This window comes from Agelaius phoeniceus, chromosome 1, assembly GCF_051311805.1.
Source record: "Agelaius phoeniceus isolate bAgePho1 chromosome 1, bAgePho1.hap1, whole genome shotgun sequence".
Taxonomy (NCBI): domain Eukaryota; kingdom Metazoa; phylum Chordata; class Aves; order Passeriformes; family Icteridae; genus Agelaius; species Agelaius phoeniceus.
Window position 1 is genome coordinate 88595615 of NC_135265.1, and position 21964 is coordinate 88617578.

Sequence of the window (21964 nt, forward strand, 5' to 3'; positions counted from 1 at the left end):
CTATTTATATAGCTTTGAGCATTCTCTCTGTGGCCACAATTTCAAACAAGTCAAAAAAATCCAAGAGCTCCCCAATGGTATTACCAAACCCATCCAAGTTTACCAAAACAAGAGCAGCATTTGTTGTCACAACATGACAGTCATCCTTTAAATGCACACATACTAACCCAAGTCAAGCCTATATCATGTATCTTGAGACTGGAATTATACGAGAAATACATTTACAGTGCTTTGGTAAGTACATATTAAACATGAAGAAACATAAATAGCAATTGGAATATAGGAATAACCTTGACCACAAAGAAACAATGAGTACTTCCATGAAAGACACAGATGTCACAAAGATGCTCTAAATATTTTCTTACAATTTATTTTCTTGCCTTTTTTCACTTCTTGACAAACTATTAAGTGCAAGTCATGCCAACTGCAAGGGATGACTCTGAGACCTGGGAGAGGAAAACTTAAAAACCAAAAAAAGTAGATGTTTTAACAGACAGGCACACGGGTAACAAAGCTTCCCAAGTAATATGTGCAAGTCCACTATCATTTTACATTTGGAGTCACAGACTAATTAAGCTACCTGATGCAGTTTAGCAAGACAAGAGTGAACCAGTCTTTTGGTTTTTAATCTATGCCCAATCAAGCAAGATGACAATGATCCAAAATATTACAGAAAACTCCAGTTGAAGTGAAATTTGGAATGCACTATGTAAGGATGAGCACAAACCTATTCACCATTCAAGCTAACAAAGCCAAGAAGGTTTCCATGTTGCCAACTACTCTGCACATCTCAATTAAAACTCTTTTGATCAATAACAGTAACCAGACATCCTCTTCAGCTATAGCTAAAATTGTAATCTTGGAGAAAGGATCAAGCCTACAAAAGACAAGTCAGCAATTTAGCTCATCCTACATGCACTTTCTAGTTACCTCCTGAGGGAAAAAAACATAGTCTTCCAGTAACATGAGAGATGCATATTGTACAGCTGTGACAGTTTCTATAATGAAACTCCAGCTATAAATGATAATATCCATAATACAAACCATAATTCTAAAATACATCTGAATAAGTGTGTGCATATATATCTCTCTGAAAAAAAAATTATCTAATTTTCTCTTTTATACATATAAACATCTGGCTAATATGCCCCATAAAAATTTTACCCTATTTAGGACTAATTTTTTAAATAACAGAGTTTTAAACAGTCCCTTAGAATATTTTTTAAACACTATTAAAAAATTAATAACTATCTCAGGTTAATCAAAAAGCACACACAAAATAATTTAACATTATACAAATGTGGTTATACTGTTCAGAACGTCCAATTCTCTCATCTGAAATGAAATAGAGACCAGTGTACCTTAGGGTGAATTATTCATCAATGTACAAATTCATTCTTTCTTTCCATGTAAATCTTCAGGTGAATTTAACTGCATTTCTGCATAAGCAAGAAACACAGTAAATCTGGAGAACTCTTGCAAAAGGGAGTCGTGTTTCGCTGGATAAGAGCGCTTTGCTGGAGGGCAGCAAGTCAATATTTTATCACCATCTGAACACTAGCAACACCTGTGCCCTTGTAAGCTTCACACCTTGAAATAGCAGCAACGTATTTGATGGGTTCAGTAGTAATTTTTCTTCCAGTATTGGATTAGACTACTTTGCATATACAGTAAGTCAAAAGTCTAGTACTTGTGTGCAACATTAATCCACATTTACATCTGAGAACTCATAAATACACATGGAAACAAACATGACAGAGAATTAAACCTCATTTTAAGTTAAAATGTTTTCAGTACACATATAGAAACAGCAGTGAAAACTATAAAGGAGATGGACAGCAGAAACAGAAGAAAAGGGGTGCAATAACTAAAACTGTATGAAGTAGGTCACTGTCAAAAGGGCAAGTTGCAACTAAAATTGATCAATAGAAGATGTAGACTGTACCACCTGCATAAATGCCTAACTGCAGCATTATTTTCACATCACATACAGTAGATGTGATTTCTAAGCAGCATATTATAACAGCTGGCATACTCACTAATAGATTTACGGTAACTGAATACTAAATTTCTCCAGCTCAGTTTACAGTAGTTATGCATTAGCCTTTAAAGCTCTTCGTCAGCCTTTTAGTCAAGGTTACAGTTCCACGGATATCTAGTATCCCAATAAGAAAGTTACAAATATTCACCTTCAATGAGCTTTCATATGATACAAATATATTAAATACCTTCTTAAGATGAACCATTTCAATAATAGGAGTTTTCCTTTTGCTATTTCAAAGGAAACACAAGGAACTTTGTAACTTCCAAAGTAAAGGGTGTTTTAAGGCAGTAAAAGATGTGTGTTAAGGTTTCCATGATTGTTTATGGTTGTCTATGTGAATAAAGCATATTACACACAATTGCTGTCATATATTTATCTATGTGACTTTGTTATACTGTACATGATTTAGCAATCTTCTTGAGAAATTTAAAGTGCCACAGTTCATATGTGCTCATCTGTCTTTTCATGGGCTTCTAGTCCATTCTAGTTGCTTTCAGAAACAAGCCCTTGCTTTACTTAAAGAGCAGGATTTTAGGCAAAAAAATCATCCTTCACTGCTGTGCTAACTGGAATCCAGTGGTCGAACCAATCCTTCTTTGTAAACACGAAGAATAGCTTCACAAACAAATTTGTATTGACTCTGTGGAGAAAAGAAAACACAAAAACATTTATGGATGTTCAGTTAAACTGCTGATTAGACAGTATTATTGAATAGGACTAACAGATCCACAGCTTCCTTTTTTCCTGAGCAATGACAGGAGAGGAGCTACAAGGATGGGAGGAGAAAATCCTACTCCTCTGTCTGTGTTCACGGTAAACAAAGCTGACATTTACTCTTCCTTGAAGGACAAGCATTAAAAAATCACACACCAAGGAAAATATAGTTCCCCAAACTAAAATTATACGTGCTTAATTTTCAGGGAAAAGGAATTATTTGTAAAAACTATGCATGACTTTGACTAAATTTAACTTGATATTTATCTTCTTTATATATCTCATCCATTTTGGGAGGGGTTTGGTAGTTATCTGATTATTATGAGTATTCTGAGCTTGCCAGTCTTGCATTTACATATTACTGGGCACATTTAAGGTTGACATCTAGGATCTATAGGTGTGACTACCTAACTGAAACCCTTATTTTTTTTCCCCCAAACAACCTGCAGTACTGCAGAAGGAGTCACTTTATTTTCAGTTTTTGATCAGACCACATATCTCCTTTTGTAACAGAAGGGGAGCAAAACATTTCAAATTAATATTTTTGAAGATGAGCAGTCACATTAATTCTTCTCTCACTCAACATTTTTATCTCAATTAGATCTCAAAGTCTTCACAAATTAGAGTTTCTTTCCTGCATTATGCTATTACAAAGACTAGCTCTTCCACGACCTTGTAACGTAACTATTTGTTATAAAGAATAAGCCTGTAAGCCTCTTCCTAAAAAGTGATACAAAGACACATTATCAATAGGACTAGTGCAGAACTAAAAATCCAGGTAGCCTGAATAAATTTTTTTGACTAACACAATCCTGAGAACACAAGATGATTGAAATTTAAAAGAACTTGCAAAGATCAAAGCATCCTCACTTCTTCTGTGAAACTACTATTGTCAAAACCCCCAAATGAACCCTTTTCTCCAAAGTTTCATGACATATATTCAGAGAAGCAAAGCTTCCTATTTTTCATATCCCTTTTTTCCATCTTTGACATGTTCTCCCAGCTGCTCTTGTATTGTCAGCTCCCATCAACTCTTCTGAAACATCTGGAAACATTCTCCCACCATCTCCCAAAGGGAGGGGCTAAAAGATAACATTTGGACTGTGAAGGACCTTAGGTTGCCTCTATATACCAGCAGTTAGGAATGTTATTCTTGTCCATAACATAATACAACACATTTTCTTTTAAGTACAGAAAAACTTAAAGGAAAACAGGAAGGTGGAAATGAGTTTTCTGCATCTCGATTTTCCCAGCTTTTCTTCAACCTTTCAGTCAATTACTCCCACCTTCAATAACACTTTGTTCTTATTTCTTAATTACCTTGTCTCTTCACTGTTATTGTCATTTCCATATTTCTACTGCCTGAACAAGCCAGGTGTGGTATTTAGCTCTCTGTTCAATACTTCTGTTAACTTGGGTGATCAAGTTACTGAACAAATAAAAGAATCAGCACTTCACCATTGCTTCCTCTGACTCAATCTCTGACTACTTGTTTTTCTTGCTCTTATCTGTTGTATGTATTCTAACTGCTCACTCAGCTGGTAGCTACTTCTATTATGTACATCCTAATGTATTCTGCATTGCTTACCTACCTAATTTCTCTTTAGTGGTTAATCTTTCTTTTTTTTCATGGAAGGCCATAGAGTTACACCAACTTTGTTATAGATTCATCATTTTGGTTGAATGATGGATTTGCTTTTTTTGCTGCTCACATAACAAAATTACTGGGGTCTTTGAGAAGCTACAGCTTCCATAGGATTAACAACAGACACTAAACTGACCAGGTAATAGCTCTGATCAGTTCATTCTTTTTGAGTATGCCCTGTCACAACATGTACCCGGCAAATCATATCACCTTGGAATTGGAGCGCACACACAGTCCCCATAGGGCAGCTGAACATGCTCTAGGCAAGGCTATTAAAACTGAACAATCCCTTTATTACAACTGAAGAATCTCTAACAACTTCTCCCAGATACCCTAAGCAGGATCTCAAATATGAGAAGTGAGGCTGGCTGGAATGGGATGGGAATGGGATAGAGCACCCAGGATAGATCGGAATATTAACACGCAGCTCTCTGGTATTCTGTTTTCTCACAGTTCAGTGCTTGCTTCTGTGTCTCCTTTACAGCACAGAATGCCAGTTTTCTCACTGGCTTTTCACAACAGTATCTGCCTTCTTCAGAAATAACAAGCAAATTTAGTTTCACAGTATTGCTGCTACAGATCATCCCTCTCCTGATTGTGCTGACAGCAAACTCTGTGACACAGTAAGCAAGGTAAAGAATCCTATTTTAGATATTCATTTTCCACACCAGGAGCCTGACTGTAGCTGCATTTATTACTATTTCCTGTATTCTTCAGTTATGTCAAAGTGTGGAGTGAAAGGACAGTTCTGGCTGATTTCTGTTGTAACAAAAGGGATTCAGTCTTCTGGCAAGCTGAAGTTTACTTCAGGTTTTTACATCTGATTCTCATGAAGAGAACCACTTCTAGAATGTTGAAGCTTGAATTTGTGTAAGTAATTTTAGAACCTGAGGGGTATAGACAGGTGCAACTCCAGAAGTTAACACTCAGCTTCCTTAAACTTGAAGCTAGTATTCTTCATCTCATGACCACTTTTGTCACCAGCTCAGCTTTCACTTCAGCAAGGAACAGGCAGGGCACCCTTCAAACAACTCCCTTCCAATCACACAGTCCCGACCCTCTTCCATAAGATGAGACAGAAATGCCCAATTTAATTGTTGGCTTTCTGTGTTTAAACCCCCTTACTTTCATTTCTCATAGGGCATTTAGCTCTCCAATATAACCCACACTCAGAATTCTAGTCATCAGCCTCTCCTAAAGAAAGAACAAACTCTCATCCTTCATCCATCTCTAATGTCAATATGCTCATTTCCAAAGCTGACAAAAAATGGCTCTCATGAACTCAAGTTGTCTCACTTTTATCTTAAAATTGCCATCTACTTTCATGTTTCTGTTACTGGTGCTACACAACTTGCCCTTAGTTTTTTTCCAACTAGGTAGTGGCAAAATTAAAAAAAAAAAATCTATATGTTCTTATAGAATTTCTACTCTAAAGTGGCCTTTTGAAAAGCTATTTCCTACTTTTCAAACCAGGCCACAAACACTTTGATTTTACCTTCAACTTAATAACTTCCTATGGTGTTCTGTACCAGAATAAAAAGCAAAAAATTATTCTAGCCTAGCAGAGAATTTAGACAAAGGACCAGGAGGAGATGATCAGTACAAGTCTGACTTTGGGCATTCTAACTACTTACAATGTATCAAAATCAATTATCTTTTCATGGTAAGATAAGAGGTATTTTTAAAAAAGAAAAATACATACCTCATTAGCAGCAGCCTTGGCTGCTATGCTAAATTATGCTAAATTTATTTGATATATAATGTTTGATATAAAGTTTGATATATAATGGCAACTGAAGATTCATACTACTAGATCCTTTATAAAAATTGTGGACCTGTTTTATAACTTGACAAGGGCAGTGTATACACAGAAAATGATGCTTCCTCTCCATCACTTACTGATGTTTGCACCATCATAGCTCTCTGGTCCCGCATTTTCCGTACAATATCCAGTGGATAAACAGGCTGGTTCCTTTCAATTAAGCACATGGCTGTTTCCATAGTGACCAACACACCAGTGCGACCGATTCCTGCACTGTGAAATACAACAGAAGAATACTCTATAAAATTAGGTTTTTGCAAAACACCAAATTCATATCACAGTCTTAATAGTAGGGCAGCCTTGGAAATTACAGGAAGACCCCAGTAAAATCCAAAGAGAGTGCAAAGTTTATTTTTACAGAAACTTCAGTAATATTTTCTGGTAATTACTAAAAAGAAAATATTTTAAAATATAAATAAAACTAAATCCTCACCTAAAGTAGATGCATTTTTAAACAACTGATCTGCTCAAACTGTACAGGTTTGATATTTTTGTCTTTAAAAAGGTAAGATCTAATTGACTGCTTTTATCACACACACACACTTGAACAGCAGGGAAAAGAATTTTAGCAGTACCATTCAAAATGAGATTACAACAGTGTAGAGGATAAAAATCAGAAAACAAACTAAATTGCAGATTATCAGTTCTGTGATAATTATGTGACTAAGCCATTTCACCAAAAGGTTGCAGGAGAAAGGAAGACAAAGTAAACTCATCCTTTAGATATAACATCAGTGTTTACATCATCAGCAGTAAATGCTCGTATTGCACAGTTTAACATTTTCATCTCATTCAACGATCTATAATTAGAGTTTTAAAACACAAATACCTGCAGTGAACAAGAACTGGCTCATTCTTTACTCTCTTTGGCCTCATACAGTTCACAAACTCCAAGAAGTCCATGGAGTCATCAGGAACGCCATGATCAGGCCAAGCTACGTACTGGAGATGGGTGACGGTGTGCTGTTGTTCTGTCTGAAATACAGTAAAGTTTTAAAAAAAATGGCCAGAGTTATGACTCCTGTATTAATGTTTACTAGATACAAGTAATGTTTTTCACAGCAAGTGTTTTCTGCAGATGCAATAAGAGGTAGATGGTGTAGAAAACGTTTGTGATTTTAAAATTCAGTGTGAAGTATGGACATGTAATTCTTAGAAAGAATTCATGAGGCACAACATTTTCTAAATAAATGAGGTATGAAGTTTAACTTCCATGATTTAAGCATTTAAATTTTTTTGATTTATTGACTGTTGACCTATTATACTTTGACATCATTGATTCACCTGAGGTAAAATGCTTTAAGACATAAGCATAACAGTACTGCACAATAGTTTAGAACTGGCTGGAAGAAACTGAGAACAGCAGAACTACTGAGAACAATACCAATATAACAGGGATTTAGGGCTATACAATCTATTGTAAATATGTCTGTGCACTCTTACAGATTCAGGTATAATAAAGTTGCCTGCAACATTTGCCAAATCTGGTTTCTGTTAGAAAACAGTATATATACATATATATCATTCATACACGCATGTTTATTGTACATATATGAATGACATCTGTATGATCCACAGGAGAATACTTTTCTGTATGGAAGCAATATAATTAGTTAAAAGATTCTGTTGTACAGAGAGTTCTTTTTTTGAATTTTTGAATTATATGTAAAAACCCTGAGGTTTTACAGAAGTTCTTTCAGCTTAGCTTTTTGTTAATTTTGATTATGAAATCACTCAATCATCTATGCCTTCAGATTGAGCTGAACTGATATGTTACAGATGTAACTAATGGTTAGGGTGGGAAGGAAAAAACCTAAGATGCTCATGAGCTCTGAAACATCATGCAGTGAGAATGTCAATCTTTACAAACTGAGACAAGTCTTCACGCTCCTTTATGCCTTCCACACATTTTGCAATAGTTAAGCTGTTACCTGCATTTAATTTATGTCCATTATCAGACTTAACATTTGGCACCCTTCTGAAATAAGACTCTCCTTTATGACAGGATTAGTCTATAAAAGCTGGCCTTTCCCTAGTGGTCCACACAGGAAGGTTTCTGTGATGCTAGTGACTTTAAAAGGTTTTTCCCCTTTTCTCTTGTGCTCACAACTGCACAAGAAATAGGACCTGTTTTAAATGTCTTCAGCTGCTTGTTTTCCTCTCCCACTTGAGGATGTTCCACTGCCAGGGAACAGGCTAGTAGGACACAAAAGATGGAATAAGTACTCCCTATGTATTAAGTAGAGTCTTAGGGAATACATTTATTCCAGTCAAAACAACTGCAGAAATTTACAATTGCCCGCAGGGACAAAAAGAAAAATGACACAGCTCATACTTTGCTTCTTAAAAGCAAAGCCTGAGCAATCAACAATTAAAAGGTACAGCATAAGGCCCACATGGACAACATAATCTAACATTAATGACCAAGCTCACTGTAATACAAATTACATCAGGATCTACCACCCATGTCATGAAAAAATGCACAATGACCAGGATTTCTGCATGAAAAAGCATGCATGGCCTTTTGCTATCCAGCTCTACTGAGTAGGAAAAGTTGACACTGATCAAATGATTACCATTCACATTTTTCTGAAATTCCACAGATTAAAAAAAAAATACAAAAATATGTCTAGGAAATATCATTAAAAAGTCCTCCTTTGAAAATCTGTACTTGCTTAATCAGAACCTCTTCAAAAGGGAAATGAGATAAAGCAGCAATTACACGTAAGAGTTTGAGCTGATTCTCTTAAATCAGAGATGTTTGAATTACAGCATCCTGGTGAAACAAAGACTTGATTAATTTGAAAATTATCCAAAACTGAATATCCAGTTGCTTTCCATGTGCTTCAAGAACTTAAAGCTACACAACATGGATAAGTGCCAGTGGCACACCTGAGAAACACTGACGGTGATCAGTAGAAGCAAAAAGTCATTTTACAAGCTTAGAACAAAGGAAAGAGCTGACTTAATTTTTACATATCAGTACTTCAGGCTCAGATAGAGTGAGCTGCATTTAGTCAAATAGTTCACAGACATTAGGTACAAAAACTTCGTTACATAAGACTTGGAGTAAGAATACACCTAGAACATGCACTTAGTCCTCATAGCTGCTGCTTTTGGTGTAAGCATCTTCAATTTTGGTTTTGTGCCCTAATCATCCTTAGAGATCAATATAGGTGTTTGTTAATTATTCCAGGTATGCCTCAAGCCTCAGTGAAGCCTTCCAACTATTTGTGCTTTAGCATGATCAATTTTGATTCTTCTGTTGAGCTCTTCTGAGATGATTCGAAATGCTGAAACTTGACTATTCTGCTTTCCACTTGCTTTCCAAAATGCACAAGTATTTTAAAACATGTTATGTTTTATTAGCAATGTACACAGTAAATATATTTGTGTATGTTAGAATTACTTTTTCTATGTAGGAGTTTTTATATCTCTTGCAGAAAAATGTCAAAGCAGTACTCTGTTGAAGTCCAGATTTTTAAAGTTATTTTTAGCAGGGTTTTTGGCTTTTTTAAAACCATATTATCTTCAAGTCTAGTGAAAGTCAGTTTTTAAATACAGAAAATGTCAGCCAAACAACACCCCACATAGAAATAACTTACATTAAAAGACCATCACAGCTACTAAAATCTAGCACTTCTACATGAAAAAATGCTAGAATTAACGTTACTGGTTCTATAGCTAGCCCTACAGTACATGTTCTGTTAGCAATATTTATTTTTAAACACTATTACTCTCAGATCTTGCTCCTTTATACAAACCTGATAATGGAAAATAAGAGGTAACTTCTGATATTCAAGTTATTAATCAAACCACTATTCTCTACAACTCAGTTTAAATCTTATCCGCAATTTTTTTCTTTTAGCACTGAGGTTTTCAATGACAATCATCCTAACGACTGATAAATGAATAATTTTTCTTCATAAAAATCTGGCTTTATTAGTTCTGTTTTATGAGTCTTAGAGAAAGTGAGACAGCAACAGCTGCTTATGGCTTGGTTGCTATTTTTGCTTAACTTGACCTTGTACACCTTGCTATTCCAAAATTATTTAATTTTTTTTTGCATTCATGTGGACTAATTTCAATGGAATTAATGTATTTGGTATTTCTCCAAATCAGTTTAAAAATTATGGATTAAAAAAAAATTAGCTCAAACAACAGACTCCAGGGACACTTCAGTAATTTGCCCAGTTTATCGTCAGCCCTTTGGCCAACATTTAGCTTCTTCATGGCATTGATCCACATTACTTAGTAAGGAACTACAGAGGTGTAAGACATCACCAGCTCTTTGTTATTGTGCTTCTTTGCTGTTATTACAGCAAAACTCTTCAGCAAAATAACTCCAACAAAATTATGTACTTGTCCCTACCCGGCCTGGGCAAATTCAAGATATCTAACTGCAGAAGCAGCTTCATTGTGGTTAAGCTAACATCCTAAATTTTGCTCAGAAGCACATGATCTTTTCCAGTGAGTCTGTCATTAGGGCTGAAATTCCTGACAAAGAATACGTCTGTCACAGGTAGTGCTTCAAATGCACTTGCAATACAGCTGTACTGTCAAGACCTTCAGACACAAAAATATCCAATCTTCATCCTTCTGCAGTTTGCAGCCTTGCTTATTATAATTACATCAAAAGGCAAACTTCCTTGTTTCATTCACCTTAAATGATAGACTCTCCCTGATTAATAAAAGATTTGTGTCCTCTTCAGAAAATCAACACACAGAACTCAGAATCATAATAATCATATAGAAAGTAGGAAATTTAAACTTGAAATGTCAACCTTAATTCCTACTTATGCTAAAACCAAGCAATTGATTTTGCATTTCAATGTTTCAGTTAATGTCCTTCTTCACAGAAGTTATAACATAATCTTCAATAATGAGACAAAAAAAAAAAAATCACAGTGTAGAACTACATTAACCCTGAAATGGTTCTTTTATCTTCTAAGCAGGAAAAGGTGAGCTCTTTGCCACTGAGCTTCATACCTTGAAAGCTGAGTCTGAATAATCGGGGTTGAAGCCCAGTTTCTAAAGAGTAGATACTCTGGCAAGTGGCATTTGTCATTTCTTGGACAACTGTTCATACGTTATTATGCTGCTGCACACACTTGCCATCACATTTCTCACTTACTTTTGTTATTTCGTTCTTTATGGTTCAAAACCAGTGAAATTTAATGGCCAATCATACTTTGCAAGGCATTCATCTCAAAGGAAACAATGAAAATTTGTTTCAGGCCTCTTACGCAATTTTGTCCAGGATCATAAAGAAATACGTATCTCAATTTACAAAATAGTGCACTGTGTGATGAACTCTGCACTCTCACGACATGATTTCTTTCCTTTGGTCTGCTTGTTCTGGTCCCCAAAGTGCACTGAAGCTTTTTTTAGAAAATAAAAAGTTTCAACCAACCCCAAAGACCCCCAAAGTTAGTGCTACAGTATAGCTTTTGATCTTGTTCTGGAAAAGGCCAGAAATTAAACCTTTCTTCATTTTATGAGATATATAAAAGTTACAAATAATTTGAGTGAAAAGAACTAAAATTTTGGGTACATATAGCTGCAGTACTACTTTTGTGAGGTTAATTTCTTCTGTGCTGACTTCTTTTTAGTCAGGTTTATCACTTACAGAGAAATTGGCCAAAATACAGAAACAAATATCATGCTGCTCCCTGACTGGGTGGTTTCTCATATCTAGAAATAGAAGTACAACAAACTGCCTTAACTGAAAAACCTTTAAGTACTCACATCTGACATCTCACATGTTTATGACTGCAAAGGAAACTTAATCACATTAAAGCAAATTTGGATGCACTGTCAAGTGAGAGAATGTCAAGTTACAAATGTATGAGACTAATGGATTGGTTATGCTGTAAGAACATGGATTAAATATTATATTTTAAAACAGATATTGCCTTTTCCTTGCTTACTACTTACTATTACTACTAGCAATTCTGGTAACAGTAAAAGCTGATTAACTCTACAGAAATTTAAAAGACTGGCTTAAAATTAGCCTTTGGACAGTATACAGTGATTTCTCACACATTTTATGATAGCATAAATCCTTCATCTTTTTAGAAAATACCTGTGACCATAGAATTTTGGAAAAAAGATGAAGGAAAACATAGAAATGCAGGTCTACTTAGAAACAAAAACCAAACTTCAACCCCTACAATTCAGGTTGTGGGAAGTCTAGATGTGACCTGAACACAGATTTCACAAGACAATATGCTGTGTTTTGCCTTCTCTTTGTTTTCTAACTCCCCAGACATTAGCATGAAAGTATTAGGAGTTATGGAATATAAGTATTTTTCATAAATTGAACACATTTCAATTGAGATACATATGGATCTCAATTGAGAGGTATGTATCTTTTTTCATTTTTAAAATCTGACTAAAGACAATGAAAAGGAACTGGTGAGATTCTGCATATTATCTCAAAACAACTTTATTATGCTTCACTCCTTTATTAGCTGTTCTAGCTGCATGTGCTACTAACCAAGTGACCCATATTTCATCCCTGAAACAGCAGAGTTACTTAGGGAAAAAACTCTCTTTATAAATCAAAGTACTTATGAAGAGTCAGTGATTGCAAAACTGTTTAAAGAAAAGCACTAAACTTCCTTTTGATGCTTATTGCAGTACCTGTATTATAATAGCATAATGCATTACAGCATAATGTATTATAGAACTTCAAAAAGTGTGTCTTTGAAGAAGATCTAAAGAAATAATCATACCATGTTGATCCATATAAAGCACACATATTCTATTTTTAAAAATGAACGTGTCTGTGTGTGTTTATAGACATGCATCATATCCATACACAAAGATATACACATATACATTGCCAAACACATAGCTTTTATCTTAGTATAAGGGTATTAGCATTTGGGATTCTAACATTTATCTACCCCTCTATAAATGTATTCATTCAGCTTGTTTGGGGATGATTAAAGGCAGGGAGCATTTACCTCAATGTTTGTAATGACCATTTCTCTGACAACATAAGCAATTGTGCAGTCTTCAGAGTGGCACCTGACACGGAAGCAGCCATATTCCATTACATCTGGTGGATCAGGCCAATACTGATGACATTTGGTCTGTAAAGGAAATCAGGCACACATCAAGACTGTTGTATATGAGCCCTTCCATTTCCAGCCTTCTTTCTTGTATTATGGTTCAGGGAATTCAAGGAGTGGTACTAAATCTGTTTTAGTTTGCTGGTTAGATTTTTTTCCATCCAAATTGAAAAATAACAGGACATATTAGGCTAAGTTGTCCATAAACTTCTGTTTTAGTGATTTATAATAAATATTCAGGTAAATTGGATGCATGATGCTTTGTCTGCTGCTTATCTGTAATTGCAAGAATGACTTCTCAAGGCATAATGTGGGAAAATAAACATAGATTTACTTTGTCTTAAGAAAAGAAGTGCAGGGATTAAATGTCAAACTAACTTTAGCCATCTAATAGCGGATTACAGGAGAGGCATAGCCACACTTTTCTTGAAAGTGAACAACGAAAGGACAAGAGGCAACTGTAAAGAAGCTATAAGGGAAATTCTGACTAGATGTTGGCAAAAAAATTCCCCAAAGAAGGACAAGCACAGAAGCAAGAGCCTTATGAGAATGTGGAATCTCCACCTGTGGAAATTATTAAAACTTTGATGTGACACTGCAACCTGCATAAATTTCAAAGTTGTTTTTGTCTGTAACTTTTAAATTGATAGAGTAGCACGAGCTGGAATTTTTGGAAAGTTAAAATTTTTTTAATTTTACCTTTAATAGAGCTCAATTTTCAGAGGCTTGAAACTCAAATTATAACCATTATGCCTGAAAGTTTCACTGTAGTAATTTATCTTAACTACTTTCCTCTTCAAATTTAAGCCAAAATAATGTATTCATTTTGGAAAAAAAATAAGCATTACTGAGGAGGAAAAAAAAGTCCTATCATACAAATCTTAACACCATTGGAAAGAGATAGTCTGGAACATAAAACCTCCAGGGACTAGGAAAATGTCTGGCACTTGTCAATGGGGATATTGACAAGAATATACTTCTTTTTCTGTGCCTGAAAGCTGTCCCACAAACTGGGCAAATCTAAATAATTTCTGAAGGGAAACAAAACTCTGGTGTGTCTGGTGTGCAAAGGTACCAGCAGGATGATTAGAAGCTATCAACAACTGCCTTGAAGTTTCCAACTAACTGTATGAAATCCAGACTAATACTGATCTGTCTTCCTCAATTGAAGGAAATTAATACAGCAATACACTCAAAAGATGAAGGAAGCATTTCTGTATCAGGTGATGTTTAATAATGTCTGCTTCCATGAGCAGCTACATAATGTGACTGTGGTTAAACCTGATTGCTGCTTAACTCTACTTCCTTACATCTCAATCTTTATGCTGTGTAAGACCTAAAATACTCACTCCCTTGCTTTCTAAAAACACTGGGTTTTGACTGGGGTGTCAGATAAATTTGATAATGTAAGACAGATCACATATGAAATACAGACAGAGACTACAGTGAAGGCATACAGGAGTCACCACCTTTTCCACCTCTTAAAAAATCCAGCTGTTGAGTTTTCAGCTTCTAAAACTTTAAAACCAATACCTTCCCATTTAATCTAAAAACAATGTTTAAAACTACAAAGGACAAATTAAATCAAAACACATCAGATTTTCACTGTGCTATTCCAAAATTCAAGGAGAGACAGAATTTACCTAAACATAATTAAAATAATTATCGGAGCAATTCTAGGAAGGAACCTGAGATGTAAATAAAAATAAGCAAGCTAAATTTTAACCACTAGTAAATACCACAATGACAGACTCCTTTTTACAGCAGACTACAAGGTTTCCTCAACCTACTCAATGCTTCCAGACATTTGCTGAATCTTTTGGAGAGAAAATGCCACATGGAGGCCAATGCTCAGGGAAAAAAACAACAGCATGCAGTCCCTGTCTGATCAGCACAACAGAGTGAATGCAGTGATTTCTGTTTATCAGACAGCTGGCTTGTTTGCAAAACAGCATAACAAAAAGCAAAAGGAGGACTATCTGCCCTGCCTAAGTAATTCAGGAAACCTGGCCCTCAGAAGAATAATTCAACTGAATAAGTTGGCCTCCTTTAGGGTTATTTAACCATAACAATGGAAAAAAGTTCAAAGTTACAGTACATTTTTCAGCATACAAAGGACCTGGGCGCTTACCCGTCCTCGTTCAGTGAGAGTTGTTAGCATGATGATCAGTGATAATTTGTGATCCCAGACTACTTGCCAGAAGTGTGCACATGTGTGTGGAAGAGGCCCCTGAGTAGCAATGTACCGGTTCACAATGCCAGCAGAAGGAATTTCCATCTACAGAGAGAAAGAGAAATCCTATGTTAAGTTCATTCTCACTACTCAAGTACTTTTTTAACTTTTGCATTTCATTCAAGTAAGTTTTGAGGGAAGAAAGCAAAAAAAGCTAAGTAATAAGACAATCAAGATTACAATTTGATATGTGAAAAACTTTTAAACCATTAATTTAGAACAGATGTAAAGCACAGATTCTATAGTCCTTCATGCTGAACTATGAGCAGAAGATTAATAGTGAAAATGTACTTGAAAACTTGAAACTGCAAAGCTTTCTAAATTTTCTTTAATATTTAGTAAGGAATGATGTTGGGGTATATTCACCAAAGGTACAGCAAAAGCTGATTATTGCCTGATAATAAACACAGGAAGTTAATAATTGACTATATGATTCAGGTGCTTAGCTTATGTATCTGACAGAAATATATACACATTTTCCTCCTTTTTTTCCCTGACTCCCAGCCTACACTTGATTGATTAGGAAAATCAAGGCTCTAGTTTATCTTCTGGATCCTTCATAGCATAGCTATGGTCATAAGTGGATTTAGAGGGAAAAAAAGGCTTAGTTTTATGGAGACAATCTCAGCATTTGAAGTGTATGGAAAAATAAAACAATTTTTACTGGTTAAAGACTCTGCACATATTACAGTGTATCACTACATGGCAGCACCCACTGTGTATTAGGATGGTCACCTGTTTCACAAAAACACTATATTTTAGGTTATGAAATTTTACATCTTTCACATTTAAAAACTCCCCAAATTAAAACAAAATATCCTTATTCCCTAAAAAAGCCCTTTTTTTTCTGCTTAGTAATACAGAAAGTGAGTAAATGCAGGTCTCTGTATGACTTACATTCACATAATTTGCATTAATGTAATCTTCATCTCCTTGCAATATTATCCTTGTGGCATCATCTGCACACACACAAGAAAGAGGGAATAAAATTAGCAATTAAGAGATATACTTCCCCTCTATTAAGTTTAAAAAACCCTGAGGACTTGCAGAAACACAAAAAGCAGAATACAAACAGAATAAATTACCTTTTAGAAAATAAATGACCAATTACATGACTTCAATTATATAATTAAATCTTTAATCAGTAAGTTCAATACAGCAGTTTTAAAAAGCAAAATAGGCAGAAACTGTACTTTAGACTCACAAGGTAGAACATCTTTGTATCTATTCTTGTCCATATTCTGAGGTACCTTTGCACATGTAACAGCCAATCCTGGTTTCTTTCTGTAAAGTTGCTGCAAAGTAGAATGAAAAATTACAAGATTTTGGGGGATGTGATTATGCTATACACACACTAATTACATTCACACAAAAATACATAGACTGAAAAAACTACATATTTTCTTTAATGTTTTTCCTATCCCTCTGCAAAATTCACTTGGGAGGTTTTTGCATTTAACATGACAAGAATTTCTGTTATTGCTAGCCCATCAGGATAGCTAGAAAAATTTCTAGAAAAAAAGCAAAAACAGCAAGTGAGCATCATTGATATAAACCATTGCTCTGCAAGTTTGCCTTTTGCTTTTAAAACTGCAGACCAGAGGGACAACAGTGATTGAGGGTGCAACAAGGGAGCAGCGAACGGCATCAGAACAAAAAAATAGCTGCAGACTTACTCTCTGGAATCAACTATAACACAAAAATTTCAGAAAAGTTTTAGTCTCTGGAATAAACCTATCCATTTCAATCCTGCAAGTAACTAAAAAATCACAACTTCAATGTATCAATCTCTTAACATGTGACTTCTTTGCTTTTGGGCCAACCCCTATGTTGCAGACTTTATCTGGAGTAAATGGACACAGTAATGGGGTATATATAATGTGTGTATAACCAAAATTTTGAAGTTGGTGTGAGGTTAATGGTTGGATTCTACAATCTTGAAGATCTTTTCAAACCCTAATGATATTTGCTTCTATGTACATCAAACAAGACAAAAAAAAAGGTAGACAAGGGAAACAACAACACAAAACCAAACAAACCCACAAGAACTGTAATTATACAACTATAGCTTTTGTGTATTAAATATACATGAAAGCACCTTACGACTGAGTTATTAAATCTGGATGTGCCACTGAACACTTACCACAGAGTTCATTATATATGAACTCATATGTTTAATGAAGATTTTGAATATTGTTCCACATATAAAATGGAATGAAACAAATAGGAGGCTAAAATCCCCTACTTCTGGTTGAGAGAAAAAGAGCAATACACAAAAATATTTATTCTACTGAGATTTGCTGGACCTTAAAATTCTGTATTCACAGATCACTGAACTTTTCAACTTATACAACATAAACAAGCCATGTGAGAAGAGAACTTGATAATATATGTAATGGAAAAGCTTCTATCTGTTGTAAGTCAAGTTCCACTTTACTAGAGCCTGGATGCAACTTCTGCCTTTTTTAGGAAGACCGAGAAGAATAATTTAAAGTCAAGTAACCATTTTTGAGCTTCACTGTTGCCTGGCAAACAGTCATTTGCTATTGACAGACTTCTTAAATTCTGACTAAATGGAGGAAGATATTCTGGAAAAACTTGATTATTCACAGTCTACGGGCTAATTATTTACTATTTTACTAAAGTGAATAAATAGTTTGAGTCACCAAAGCTGATGAGGAGACACTGCCATTGCCCCTGCTTCTGAAGATCACTAAACAATGAACTCAAAGCAAGAAGACCACTAAGCTGTACCCTAGTTTATTAGATTTCAAAAAGCTTTTGCATTTTTTTCTGTAAAATCCTTTTATAAACATTGCCATAAAAAAGATAAAATACAGGCTCAAATATCCTATGAATATCATAATATCATATATCAGAATATCATAAAGGATCAAATATCCTATGAAGTTCACTACGGGAAATTTGTGTACAAATTTAGTCAACAAATTTGACAATTAAGAAGATATTGAAAGGTCAGTTCACATTTTTGAGCTACAGCTTCAATAGCAGTAGCAACAGATTCATTGTAATTGCTGCATTGCATCCAGTACTGTGGATTTTGGAAAGTAGTTATGAACCATTGTCTACAATTCCTTAAAACCAGGGGAATTTTAATTCTCAAAAATCATAGAAAAAAAGGAAACCTCATAAAAGAGTGGTTATACAATAAACAATACCACAACTCTTCAGCTGTTACCATTACATTTTCCAGCTTTAAAAAAAAGTAAAGGAAAAAATATGAAAAGAGGAAGAAATTTCATTGCTGTTCTACAAGTTTTCAGTGACAGAAGGGGTTACCCCAGAACCCAATGCCAATTTTATAAACCATAATAAACTCAGGTTTATTCAGAGCTTCTACAAATGCTTGAATCTACAAGAGTGAAGCAACCACAAACATACATACTGCACTCCATTGCCATTAGAGAAGCTGAGGAATTATCCTTTGGAATTTCTTATACTAACACTGAAGGAATTAATTTAATAAAATATGAAAATCTTATTAGCTAGTTTTCTATGCTAACACATTGAAGAACATAAAAAAGGAAACAAAATACAAGACTGACCTCTGTCAAAATCGCACTACTCTAATCAATTAAATACAAAAAAATAACTGATTTAGTGAACTTTGGGTACTTGAGCCAGAAACATCTTAATTTAAATACATTTTTCTCAGCAGATGGTATTTTGTCTAAGACTTAAAACTCATTCTTCCCTATTCTAAGTAGTGAAGTGCGAACCTGATGGGCAAGTCAAATTGTTGCTCTCTTGAGATAAGATTGAAGAGGAACAATGAGATTTGCAACTAATTGCAGCCCCTCCATGACTCACTGGTTACAGCTACTGTTCTACACTAACAGAGTTGAGTATTACCTACCTCAAACTGAATAAGGACAGTCCCACTTTCTAGCCCTCTTCTTAGCTGCTCCATAGACTCCTCCAGTGTATCACCACCGTATTCAGAACAGACAGGAAGAATAGATTCTGGCAGAGTGTGAGAATCAGCTTCATCTTCTGATATGGGATCCACAAACTGTTTGACTACTGAAATATGTATATGAAGTTATAATCCATTACATACAGCATTAATGTGTTTTTAACAGATATTAAAATTTACTAGCTTGAAATAACAGAGTTTGCAAAACCTCAGAAAAGCAAATAATTAAAAGCAACAATTTAATCATGCTTCTTTTTGTACTATATTACTGTAGAAACTATAAAGAGTATAATGTCCCTATGACCTTTCTGAAAGAAAAACTCCAAATGGCTGTTTATGAAGGCAAAGAACTTGAATTCCTAGCACAAGGAGGTTTTTGCAACCTTGTCTTGCCTAATGAACTGCTAAATAGGCTAATGAAATACAACATCCACCATGGTAAAAAACAAGGGAGTTTTACCTAAAGAAGTGTAGATCGTAATTAGTGGAATATGTCTACAAGAAACTTCTATCAGTTTGGACCTCCAAAAGCAAAACAAAGGCAAAAATCCCTTCATCACACTCCTTTGCCATCAGAGAAGACACAATTATCTTTTACAATTTCTTATGCAAACACTGAAGGAACTAACTGAAGTTAAAAAGAATTATTAGTCAATTTTCTACAACATTCCTTGCTATTGAAGGACATGAAAAACATTAATGAAGCAATCTACATAGCATTTCTGTCCCTATGAAATGTATTGTATCACCAGACATGTCCAGCTGTGATTATCCTGCAGTGATGGGAAGAGTTCATACCTGCCAAACTTCAGAGAATGAGAAGCTGGTTATGCTCATGCCTATAGAAAATTACTGGTATGGGGCCATGGGTCATCTTTAAGATTTCTCTTATCTGCAAGTTGGAAGGCAACTAGAAAATTAAGGGAAAACTAAATGCTGCATAAAGCCAGCAGAAAATAAAATAAAAAGAGCCCCTCTATCTTCTTAGAAACACAGGAAGTTTTAAATAAAGCCAGTGTTACAGAAATACATATCACTTAGGCTGTTTCATTCCCTCCTATTTCCTAGTAATGCCTAATCCCTTCAGATTTTTATGTCTTCATGCAATCAGGAACTTTGTGTAATTGAGTGTGCTAATGTCTTACCATACCTTTTAAGGAAAGCAAATAACAAAATTAAGAGTTTGACATCATCTGAGTGCTCTTGGGATCTACAGGTGTTTAAATATGGAGCAAGCAATGCCAAGCTGGATGAGTTTTCCATTTTTAAACATACAGCTTAAGACCCTGCATATTTCAAAGATTGTCTCCTCTTTGCAGGCAGCAGTTCTGCAAGCAACCAGCACAGGTTTATCTCAGTATTGTCCCAAAATGTCTGCTGTAAGAATGCAGTTTCATCACGTAATTTTGCAGGGGAACAGCCCATGAGTTTTTGCGAATCTGCAGTTGGGGGGTTTCAAAATGATGCTTTATTTACGGAAAAAAACCAACACCCCACATCACCAAAAAAAGAAATTCAAGGGACTATCTATTCTCATAGATTTTTAGAACAAAAAATAAGAAGAAATTCTAACTTGCAAGACTCTTTGTAGCAGTGGTAAGAACCTATATAGTTTAAACTACTTGTACTACTAATTCAAATTTACTGAGACCTACTCTTTGCACAGACCTATTCCAAGTGCTCTGAGAACATGCTTATGCAAACAGAAGAGAGTAGAGTACACCACCAAGCATAACAGCAACAGTCCCAAAAACATTAGAAGTGAATAAAATTAGCCCAGTTACCTTTCCTCCTGACCAAAAGTGCAAGCTCTCTTGTGTGGGATTCTCTGCTGGCTTTTATGAACATGACCACCTGGTCATGCGTGTGCTCTGAGATATCTCGGCCATTAATTAATACTATCTGATCACCTTCATTCAGCTTTGGAATGCATTTATCAGCCTGTTTCAAGACCAAAGAAACACATTAATGTCATCACAACCAGTTGTGCAAGCAGGAACATATCAGGATATTAAGTACATTGTGTAAGCAGTGTACAGTTCTTCACAGTTCTCCTGGCAAACTTTCATACTCTGTATCAGAGGTTCTATCAAAGGTTTCAGCTCTAAAGCTCTCATGCTTCAAAGCTTCTCCCTGACAACAAGGAACAAACAATTCAAACAGCATATTGATAGCTTTAAAAAGAATTCACATTAATCAAACAAATTGCTCTCAAAGATCTGTATTTCAGACTCCAAGTGTAAACTACCTCTGAATTTTTTGATAAAGTGTTTCAGGCACATGAGATAATCCAGTTCACTTTTTATGCGGCGAATACTAAGCAGTCCAAACATGATTTTCACAAACATGATTTAAGTAACATGACATTCCCCAGGCATGCACTTTTTAAATTTCAAAGAAATCCACACACATTCCATATCTTTTTTACTTTGTAGAGTCTTTAGATTTAGATTAACTGCTGGACTCCAAGGTTTGTTTCGCTTTTTTTCT

General features: G+C 35.1%; 1 protein-coding gene across 4 annotated transcripts in view; it reads right to left on the bottom strand.

The window, feature by feature from the left end:
- Positions 1 to 345: 345 nt before the first annotated feature.
- PTPN3 (protein tyrosine phosphatase non-receptor type 3) overlaps positions 346 to 21964 on the bottom strand; it is a 156474-nt gene continuing 134855 nt past the window's right edge. For all 4 annotated transcript variants that reach the window (XM_077182876.1, XM_077182865.1, XM_077182880.1 and 1 more), the window contains 9 exons: positions 21259 to 21415; positions 19415 to 19581; positions 16742 to 16832; positions 16435 to 16496; positions 15436 to 15582; positions 13197 to 13325; positions 7055 to 7200; positions 6303 to 6438; positions 346 to 2684 (listed from right to left, as the gene is read on the bottom strand). In XM_077182876.1, the coding sequence (XP_077038991.1) occupies positions 2607 to 2684; positions 6303 to 6438; positions 7055 to 7200; positions 13197 to 13325; positions 15436 to 15582; positions 16435 to 16496; positions 16742 to 16832; positions 19415 to 19581; positions 21259 to 21415 (1113 nt within the window). In that variant the 3' untranslated portion in view covers positions 346 to 2606. The remainder of the gene's footprint in view (positions 2685 to 6302; positions 6439 to 7054; positions 7201 to 13196; positions 13326 to 15435; positions 15583 to 16434; positions 16497 to 16741; positions 16833 to 19414; positions 19582 to 21258; positions 21416 to 21964) is intronic.